General features: G+C 40.3%; 2 protein-coding genes across 4 annotated transcripts; one reads left to right on the forward strand and one right to left on the reverse strand.

Moving 5' to 3' along the window:
* The first annotated feature begins 309 nt into the window (after positions 1 to 309).
* On the forward strand, positions 310 to 2126 carry LOC115780108 (myoD family inhibitor domain-containing protein 2-like). Of its 2 annotated transcripts, XM_030729098.1 has the most exons (5): positions 310 to 364; positions 1035 to 1201; positions 1280 to 1380; positions 1466 to 1643; positions 1740 to 2126. In XM_030729098.1, the coding sequence occupies exons 2-5, from the start codon at positions 1066 to 1068 to the stop codon at positions 2009 to 2011; spliced, it is 687 nt and encodes a 228-aa protein (XP_030584958.1). In that variant the 5' UTR covers positions 310 to 364; positions 1035 to 1065; the 3' UTR covers positions 2012 to 2126. The 2 variants fall into 2 exon arrangements, with proteins under 2 accessions (XP_030584958.1, XP_030584959.1); XM_030729099.1 differs by lacking the exon at positions 310 to 364 and having other exon boundaries at positions 839 to 1201.
* Positions 2050 to 10783, reverse strand: LOC115780104 (transcription factor E3-like). Of its 2 annotated transcripts, none has more exons than XM_030729094.1 (9): positions 10648 to 10783; positions 7943 to 8176; positions 7633 to 7857; positions 7072 to 7167; positions 6252 to 6363; positions 6096 to 6152; positions 5836 to 5911; positions 5559 to 5706; positions 2050 to 4296 (listed from the first exon to the last, which is right to left on the reverse strand). In XM_030729094.1, exons 2-9 carry the CDS (start codon positions 8141 to 8143, stop codon positions 3838 to 3840), a joined length of 1374 nt encoding a protein of 457 aa, XP_030584954.1. In that variant the 5' UTR covers positions 8144 to 8176; positions 10648 to 10783; the 3' UTR covers positions 2050 to 3837. The 2 variants fall into 2 exon arrangements, with proteins under 2 accessions (XP_030584954.1, XP_030584953.1); XM_030729093.1 differs by having other exon boundaries at positions 5559 to 5724.
* Positions 10784 to 10830: the final 47 nt, after the last annotated feature.

A 10830-nucleotide genomic window follows, 5' to 3' on the forward strand; every position in this document is an offset into this window, starting at 1 on the left:
TAGTGGATTTAGTACAAATCAACCGGACACGCCACTTATATCGCTGATGTACAATAATACCGCTTCATTTATATTCTTGTTAATATTTGTTTACACTGGACACTAATGTTAGGCAGGAGCATATCTACATGAACAAATTTATTATTTATTACAGTCATGTTCTGCACCTCTCTCTCTCTCTCTCTCTCTCTCTCTCTCTCACACACACACACACACACACACACACAACACACAGAGGGAGAGTAAGACAAAGAGAGGGAGAGAAAGAGTTTCTGTGAGAACCATGCCAGCAGTTAAACCTCCACCACTGAGAGATGTGATTAAGGCTGCATGTTGGGTTGTCCTCTACAATATGCTATGAAAAGTAAGTACAGCATGTTTCCTATGAAACTAATGATGCAGAGAGAAATAAGGAGAGATAAACTTGGCAGATTTTGTAGATATCAACATATTTAAAAAGCACAGTATTAAAGATGTTTTAATGGTTTATGGTTGTGACTACTGATCTTCAAATTAACTGGATTTACTGAATCTAAATAATAAGCTTCATTTGACACAGTGCTAAATTATTTATTCCCATATACCCTCTAAATACTTCCTTTGTAGTTTTTCTCTGTCATTTTCTAATCAAAAAGCAGAAATATGGATCAAAATACTTCATATAAAAATGTCAGATAAGGTAGGTATTGCTTCAAGATATGAAATTTTAATGAGTGCAAACTCAAGATCTCACTTTCTCATATCACTGTCAGGATATGAGTGTACTACCTTTCATTGTAAATGTATCTAAAATGGAGATAAATAATAGATTAACTTCCCAAGATGTCCACTCATTACTGACAGCTATGAAACCTCAGCTATAGATCCGACTCTGGCTCTGTGGTATCTGCACACAGTGATAATGATAGATTTTCATTGCAGTATTACAAAGTCAGTTATTCCAGTTTAAGAAGAGAACTGATCTAAATATAATTATCACTGCTATATAGTGCATTTATTGTTAAATATTTAATTTAAAGGTCCATATTTTCCAGAGGCAGATGACATATTTAGGTGAATCCCACGATGGATGACAAGATCAATTCTGTAGGTACAAATGAAAAAGTAGATGACAGAAATGATGACAAACCAAAGGTCCATGATCCACTCCCCACCACCTCAAAGTTGCTCGTCACACTCGATTCCACCGCAGATCTAACAGGTATGTTCACATTAAACAGGTAATAATGAAAATGCTGCTGTTCAGTCTCCTGATGCTTCTTTGTGTCTGCTCTTTCAGAATCTTTGACTGAAGTCACTAGTTTTTCAGAGCAGATCTCCACCGAGGACACTGAATTATCTTCAGTGGACATCTCTGTGAATGTCTTCCCACATAAAACAGTAGGTACGCTGACCTGTGAATTCTCTGCTTATAGTTTTCTCCTATAAAAACAGCTTTCATGAGGATTTCTTCTGCTTGGCACAGAAACGGCCATCGAATACGACAGGATCTGTGGAGGACCAGCCCAAACCTCACAGCGCCCTGCTGCTCTCCTCCACGGAGGCCAGCACAGTCCATGAAGTGAGCCAATCATCCAAAGCAAAAAACAGGAGCCAAGAAAGCCTTAAAACCACCACTGTTCACACTGACCCAGGAGGAGATGGTAAGGACACTAAATCACTGCATTCCTGCTTCATCTCTTTGCTCCTAAATCCCTCTATTTTCACTTGTCTCACTACCCTTCTCTTATCTACGTGAGACCTTTGTGCTGCAGTCCTCATGGCCTGCCTCTTCTGCCACCCTCTGGACTGCCTACTGTCCACATTGAGAGGCTTTAACGGGTGTGTCTGGTGGCTGTGCTCGTCCTTTTGTGACTGCGAGCCTCTCCTGGACGTGATGCACCACTGCGACCTCTGCGAGTGTGTGGGCGTCCGCTGCCTCCAGAGTGACTGCCCGGTGTGCGACTTATGCCTCCACGCTACAGAGTGCCTGGACCTCGCTATGGAAATCTCTCAGATGCTTTACCACTGACGGCCGCTGTCAGGAAATGAGCAGATCCACACACGAACCCAATGAGAATAATTTATTTGTTAAAATCTTCCAAAAGCCAAATTTGCAAGGACAAGACATGTTTGTTTATGGTTAACAGTCAGTGTTAGCAGTCAAATATATACCAGAGTGAGACTGGGTTAATATTGCGGAGAGCAGTAAAAGCTGACCGTACATTAAGTTCTCCTCTTCGATTTACGGGAACAGAACGAGCAACACTGAGTGATGGAGTGGAGCGGCTTTAAGCTCAAAGGTACCCCGAGGTGCCTTAAAAATCACTGTAACCGCCAATCGATGCCAATCAAAGCTACGATCTAAGTATGCGTTTGGCTGTTTTAACTAAAAAAAAAAAAAAACAAAAACAGTACATCAGTGTTAGAAAAAAAAAAAGCCTTGACATTTGCAGGTACGTACTTCCACACACATTCATTAACTGTACAGAAAGTTTGTTAAGCACGTGATGAAAAAAATCCTAACATTTTTAACTATTTAATGGAATAATAAATGCATTGAGGTTTCTATTCAATGAGCATCATACATTATTATAACAGAGGTGAGACTAGTGGTTGGTTCCAAAAAACAAACAAAAAAAAAAAAAAAAAAAAAGAGGTCCGAGCCCTCTGAGCAATAACCTATAATTAGATTATATCACTTTCATCATCCAAAAGAAAGAAGAAAAAAAAACAACAATTTTAGTAGAACATGCAAACTGGTAAAAAACAAAAAAACAAACCCAAAAACAATCACTCAGTGATCACCAAGATTAATGGAGACAAACTAACACAGATATTAGTCAGCAGAAACTACTTACCAAACTATCAGGTATAAAAATGTAATGAACTACAGTACTCTTGTAAAAGGAGAAAATTGTTCTGCATTTCCATTGACTGAGTGAACATATTAAAAAAAATATATATAACGCTGATTTGTAATTTGTAGCTACTCTGGAAGAAATCCTGCTTTGGCTAACTAGCTGCAGCAGCAAGTGATTTTTTTTTTTTCCCCACCGCCTTTAAGGTTTATTACAAATACATGCGTCCTGGGCATCAGCTGTCCACTGTATGTAGTAGTAATAAAAACAGACACAAGCTTTCATAAAATGCATAGACTGCCATAAAATAAGGTGCAAAGAACTTGCTCAAAATAAAAGACTCTTATTTACAATGTGCTGTAAATATTTCACAATGTGCCAATACGGAAAATCCCTTCTGTAGCTGCTGGTGATCCAACCCAACATGGATGAGCATGCAACTGCTACTGACAAACCCTGATTCCAGTCGGTTTGAAGAAAAAAACCAAAACAAAATAAAACACACACACACACACACACACACACACAAAATATACACTATATTATTGGCATTTCTTGACAGGTCTGCTGTGCTGAAAAATGTCATGAAAAAGAAACCTCACAGCTTTCTTCCCTACACATAATATATGCATATAATAAATTCAAGCAAACCTTATATCCCTCTTAAATCTCTGAATAAATCTCAACAATTATTTAAGAATGTATTATTTCTTAATGCTAGGTCCATGCCCCTATTATACAATATTGCATTTTAATAAGATTGCATTTATAAACCCAGACAATCATCTGACTGGCTCCAAACAGGAACAATAATAATTTCTATAGGAAAAAAAAATAACTTGCTGTCTTCTGGTGTTAGTTTTGTTCATAATTACAGCTAATTTGACTTTTTAAATTCAACTATGCAGTTCTATAAATAGGCTATAGTTACTTAAAGATAAACTGGACTTCCCGGCATTCTCGTCCCTACAGAGAGTCTCTGACCACACACAAGTCATCAGAAGTCCTCGTCCATCTCGAGGCTGCTCCTGCGACTGCTGGTTTTAGAGGCACCTGGTGACAAAGGAGAAAACAGCGGCTCGCCCATCCTCTCTGGAGACAGCGCGCACCCGTCATCCATGAGGATGTCTCCCAAACCCACGTCAGAGTAGAGGGCTGAGGCCGGGGCGTCGTCTAGCTCTGCAAAGCTCAGGCTGCCCAGGTCCAGCGGGCTGCTTATAGTGAGTCCAGCGGGAGAGTCTGAGGAGGGTGGGGACAGGAAGGAGGCTGGCAGAGGCTGCCCAATGGCTGCTGGACCGAGGAGGCTCTGGGTGGAGGCTACTCCTGCGTTGGGAGGCAGAGACTGGCTGCTCTGTGGAACTGTGGACCGCTGCTGGAGCAGTGAGGGATCGGAGGTCAGAGCAGAGATGCCGCTGGAGCTTGAGAGGCCGTGAAGCCGTGCCTGCATTTCCAGTTCCTGAAAATAAGAACAGCATGTCTGTGAGCGCCCAGACGTCCGGAAATCACTGATGTCATTATTGCACATTATATTGGATACCTATGTTATATACCTAGGTTTATGTTGCTGCATGCAAAAATTATTTCCATACATTAAACACAACCCCCCAAAAATTGAGTTTAACACTGTCATCTAAATAAGATGGAATAAAGCTGGACAAAGAATATCTGAAGAAGTCCAGAGCTCAATAAAGCAAACACCAAATTTTGTGGACCTATTTTTTGCAAACTTTATGCCTCAGTAAACCAGCGGGTCGAGTGCAGACACTTCACAGCCTTACTATACGCACTACAGCAGTGAGCACAGGTACCCAGACACTTCCTTAGGAAAGAAAAAGCTCTTTAGTTTAAAAAAAAATGAGAGTGAGAAAAGACAACAGAGCAGGGCCAAAGGCGTGGCACTCATGATACACATGCCCTGGTTACTTTTCTGTCTCCTTAGAAACAGCATGTGTGGGGCGGTCTCAGACAGGAATTATGCACCGTGGATGGATTTGTTCCTCAGGGTCAGACTATCCAGCAGTTCGTGGTGCTGGACAATCTCTAGGACTGCCTTCTCTCACTTACTAAATATTGTCTAAATTAGAAACATCCTGTCTCTGCTTAAATACTTCCCCCAAAAATGCTGAAACACCGGCTCAAGCTGGACGACTGTAATTCCTTATTATCAGGAGGTTCTAAAAGCTCCATGGAAAGCCTTCAACTGATGCAAAACGATGGAAAAAAGAGAGAGAATATTTATTTTTTGCTGGTAATAGATTAAAAAAATGGATGTAAAATCCACAATAGAAAAGCCATATCATGTCTTAAAAATCTCATAGTACCATATCAACCCAACAAAGCCTTCACTCTCAGAGTGCAGGCCTTACTTGTTGCTCATACCATTTGCAAAAATAGAAAGGGAGCATCTCGGGTCCCTGTCCTGTGGAATCAACTCCCAGTTTGGGTTCAGGAAACAGACACCCTCTGCACTTTTAAGATCAGGCTCAAAATCTGATGCAATGAGAGGTGAATACGCACTATTGCGTGTCAGTAACATTTGCTGAGTCTGCTTCTGTTAGATTTCCTGTTAAAATGGAGTTCTTCCTTCCCACTGCCACCAAGTGCTTGCTCATACAGGATCCTTTGATTGTCGGGGTCAGGATCCTTACCTTACGATAAAAAGCACTTTAAGATGACTACTGCTGTGACACGGTGCTGTATAAGTAAAACTGAACTCACCTGGATGCGTAACATTAAAGAGTGGTTTGCTTGCTCCAGCTTTTTCTGTCTCATCTCAATATCCTTGGCTCTCTGCTGCTCCTTCTGCAGTTTCCTTATGTAGTCTACAGAAGCCTTGAGAATGGTGCCTTTATTCCAGCGCGTCTCTCTGTCGTCATTGTGATATCAGTAAAGGCAGGAAAGAAGACAAGATCGCATTTATAAACCAGATGCAGAACACTGTAACTCTAAATGAGCAGAAGAAAATAGAGATCTAAAAAGCACCAATAATACTTACGGGTCTGATGACTTGGGTATCAGAGTGCCCAACTCCTTTATGCGGTCATTGATGTTGAACCGTCGCCTCCTCTCAACTGTAAGCAACAAAGGCGAGGCAGAGAGGAAGCAAAGGCACATGTGTTTACCTCGAACAATCAGCTGGTATTAAGCAGAAGTGCACGAAAAGGTAGATAGGACTGTGATTTGGAATCTGCTTTTTGTTCAGATATGAACAAGCAATAAAACACCAAAAATGATCTCAAACAAAGATTAACTTACTGAGGTTATGGTTGTCTTTCTTCTGCCTCTCTTTCATTAATGCTTTGGCATCTGCATCTGAAAGACAAAATGTCAGTGTTCATGTTATGAAAAGCTAAACTAATCTGTTCTGTTTTTTAATTTTTTTTTTTTTTTTTAAAAAGGAAGTTATTATACCAGTAATTTCCCTTTTAATTTTTGGAAGATCAGCAGGGCAGGAGTTGCTGACAGTAAGAGTAGGTGCTGCCATTCCCGGGCTATGGTAGACATCCAAGAGGTTTCCTGGGAGCTGCACAACAAACAACATGTTGCAATATATGCCTTAAATAGTCCCTGACTTCTTTAGAAGCAAATGCTGCTTCTTTAATTTAGAGCAATCAGTTCCTTGAGTTCAAAATAGAGTCAAAGCAGGTTTTTGTAGATCAGACAGATGATACAAGTTGCAAAAGTAATGTGCTTTTGCATTACAGAAGTAAATGGATGCTATACAAGCAAAGCAAAAAAAACAAAAACAAAAAAAAAACCCAACCATTTATATTCAATTACATATCAGCTATGAAGAATCCCTAGTACCACTTCAAAAATCAGAAATATTTACCTCAATGTGCTTCTTTTTCTCGCCCTCCAAAATCATCACCATAATCCTCATTTTTTTGTTTTGCAGCAAACTTTTGGCAAAATGTATCTCCCATACAGATTACTTCTTAACCTCGCCGTGTACTTTTTATGACTTTGTTTCACTTCTCTTTGTCTTGTAGCCACTGACAGCTTCACCCCGCCCATGAAACACTTTGGTGACAAATAGTAACTGAGTGCCAGAAGTGTATATTTGTTCAGAATTCCACACATGAAAGAGACCGCCCATTCACAGAAAGTACTCACACAGAGCGTTCTGCATTATTCTGTTACCGTACTATTGAAGAAGAACCTCTAAACTCCAGCGGAACCTTTTAAAAAAGGAAGTACAGGACGGTACAATGAATACAGTTTTTCATACCGTGCTAGGCAGCTGAAGACCTGAGTCAATCAACGTAATGATGTCGTCATTAAAACTCGATTCAAGGCTGATGATGTCGTCAATCACATCGTCAATCTTAAAAAAAGACAATGAAAAAAAGTGATGAAAAGTAAGCAGTGTGACAGTAACAAATATGTAAACTGTATAAAAACAGTCTGGGTGGCAACACTAAATATCTAAGCTCAATGAAAGAGCTTTAAGGAGCCCTAATCTGGAAGGGAGTGATACACGCATGAGAAGTGCCGGCACGGTTATTCTGTAAGTGCAGTATTTAACATCTTATTGTGACAACAGGCCAACAGGAGCATGACAGCAAAAGGTATGCATCATCACAGTAGGACCTTTGGGCACATCACTACAAACTCAAGGTAATTAAACAAAAAGAGAGCAACAGATTTTTCACTTCCCTAAAAATGGAAATTGGACTGGAAAGTTGCAGAAAGGCAACTATTGAAAAGGTTGTGTAATCTGCTGAATCATCAAATGAAACTCACACACAGGAAATGTAACCACTGGTATCAATGTCGGAATTCCCCTTACTTCTTCCTTGTTGGATCCGATGTTAAGCAGCGCCATAGGACTATTAGGGGCGCTGCTGGCAGTGGGGGCCACTTCAGGGGCTGAACTGGACTGGGGGACAGGGGACACAGACACAATCTGAGGAACCGCCCTGTTTCCCAGCGTGGTGGAGAGGTACTGCTTCACCTGCTGCCTCTGTGCCTGCTGGATGTGGTACTTGGTGGGATTCTCCAAGTGGGTCTGCACCTGATGATTTAAATAGCTGTTAGGGGACTGTAGTCTGACACACACTGACGGCACTAAATAAATAATGCAAACTGGCCGCCCTTACTTTCAGCACTTCCACAGGCACCTGTGCCGGTGGGGGACGGGCGGCATTAGGTGGCAGAGTGACAGAGATAGCTGGAGTTGAGTCAGATGCCCGAAGCTGAGCAGCAGCGGCCTGTTGCTGCTGAGCAAGAGCCTCACGTCTCTCCTGCTCCTGGGCTTGTTCTCGCATCAGCTGCTGCCGCAGCAACACACGTGACGACATGGCTGAGATGGATCCACGGACCTAGTGATGGAGCTGTATGACAAACACAGTATATAATGTTTTTATGTAGTTATTACACAACTCAATCCACAAATCAGAATCATCCACTATAATATTCTGATGATGGAGATCGTCATCATCCAGATGTTACTGTGCATCTAAAATAGATTTTCAATGGGAATGCTTAATTTGGTTTGAAATAATTTGTGTAATGAAGTTAAAAAGCCATCGAAAGTTTGATATGACCTGTACAATATAACACACAATTATACAACCTATCACAACCATCCTAATTCATTTTTTTTTACTTCAAAATGCTAAACAAATCAACATCATCTTGTGCACCATAAAGGTGCTCAACACCATCAATCAGCTTGCAACACCCTCACCACCTAATCACATCAAATCCAGCATTAATCCACCCACTTTCACAGTGTACCTCTGTTGAACTGCTAGAACTTTGATGAAATGCTTTCAGATGGTCTTGCAATACGATTTTACTGATACTGTCACACATTAAACCATCCAGCCCTCTTTGAAAATGAGATTATTCTTGTGTTAATACTAGTTATATGGCTGTAATGGAAGTGCCAATTTTGTAGTAAAAAGTTAATTTAAAATGTTTTGTGATCTTAAAATAGTACTGGGAATGTTACTTAGTTATTACCATAGCCACTGCCTTAATTATACTCATAAGAACTTCCATGTATATACTTCAAATTTATCTTTTTGGTTTTAATTTATTTAAATTATTAAAGTGTTTATTCTTCCTACATGATAAACAGTTGCAGCAGTAACATCTGAAATTTCACTCTGGGATCAAAGTATTTCTGATTTCTGATTACAATAGTAAATTTTTCAAATCTATTTTCTCTGATCTTTTGCCCTCAAAGCTGATTCAAGCCTCATCTTTTTTATTTTCATTTTCAATTCCTTATTTTTACTTTCAGGAAGCTGTGAACTGTGCCATACACTTTTTATAACATTCTGTTATGTCTGCTATAGTTTTATATAGTTTTACTCAGAGATACAGAGGACTCACATAGGTCTTTTTTCATTTCTATATCTATCTGCTACCATGCTCACGAGTACCTAGACTTCTATTGTAAAATAATTATATGCAAATGTGAAAAGAGTTCTGTAACAATTTGTGCACCAATAGATTTGTAAATTTGTAAAGGACTCTCCAAACACACGGTGATATTTGTAAAAGTGTGCAGGGATCTGCTAATGTGCATTTAAAATCTGCGTGAGCATAATTAGATTTCCAAGTATAAATGTGCACACAAACATACATATACATTACATAGACATTAATGGCTGAAAAGTCCGTTTGCCCCAAGAGTTGGAAAGAAGTTAAAATCAGTTTCAGCTTACTTGTATTAGACTAGGTTGGCACTTGCAACATACCACTGTGTGTACAGATTTACATGTGTCAATACACCTTCCTTGCACATCTGAAAACAGGCTGAGATTTTTTTTTTTTTTTTAAACAAAGCTGATTAAGCACACACGGATTGAGATTCTGCTATACCACTTTCACACACATTTGCAGACTATTTGAAAACTTTAATAGTCCCATAGGAGAGAAGTGATCTCTCGGGAAAGGGAACCATCGGCAGGCGGGAGGAAGTATCACTTTAAAGGCATGGATCTGTCACATCGATCGAGCCTTTGAGTCATTACTTATTGACGAGATACCGACGCCACAGAGAAAAAAAAAACCATACCTTCAACCACCTTTAGCCTGTTTTCTGTGACCTTAGTGATTAGTTTAAGATTGCACTGTCGCTTGTAGAGTTTGGATGGACAATTTGGTCCAAGTAAGCTGTGTGCAGACGCCGTGGTCCCAGCACTAAGTTTTGACGAATGGCCATATGAGCTGCGTCCTCTAACGAGGTTTCCACGACAAATCCTGTCTCATAGTTTAAAGACACGTTGATAGAGGGTCTGTAGATGTCGGTAAAGATCATGTCAGACTTTTAGTGATACTTTTTGTTTCGATTAAATAAAACTCCATTGAAATGTCCGCTAAGAAGTGGTCGTCTTCTCAACAGAAACCTATGCTGACGAAACACCATCAAAAGCCCATTTTATTTTCAAAACCACAAGTTAGCTGGATTATCTTAAGGACAATTTGGACAGGCAAGTCGGGGGCTTCCTTTTAGCAGTTTTCGTAATCTCTATTTTTGGCTAGCTCGGATCCAGCGTCAGGAACTGGCGGCGTGTTTGACAGCTCAGTACTGCTAACGGGCCCAGAGCAACGTAATGTGTGCATACGCAATAAAAACTATAATTTACATAGTGCCCTCTTTACGGTGGTCTAGCAATACAATAATTGTCCACTTGTTAGAAGGTTGCTATTTGAGTTAAAGACAGTACCGTACGACCCCGCTACGGCTAAGTTAAAATAGGAAGTTGAAACTTAGCTAGCTAGCACCAATTACTTGCCACAAGCTAATGCCAGATAGCGACACGACTTAATTTGGAATGAAGTCACGTACCATGAAAACTGGTGAGTTTAAAGGAGTCACAGCCACACATCTACGGAATCCCTTGTTTTCTTTGCCATTTCTTCAGAGCCTTGAAAACAACACTGACAGTCACTAGCCTCTATCGTTGTTTACCTCAGACCGACGGGCTTACGTCATCTTACGCAACTTACCCGGAACCTGTTGACTTTAAAG

The sequence above is a fragment of the Archocentrus centrarchus genome, chromosome 5 (assembly GCF_007364275.1).
Source record: "Archocentrus centrarchus isolate MPI-CPG fArcCen1 chromosome 5, fArcCen1, whole genome shotgun sequence".
NCBI classification, from domain to species: Eukaryota; Metazoa; Chordata; class Actinopteri; order Cichliformes; family Cichlidae; genus Archocentrus; species Archocentrus centrarchus.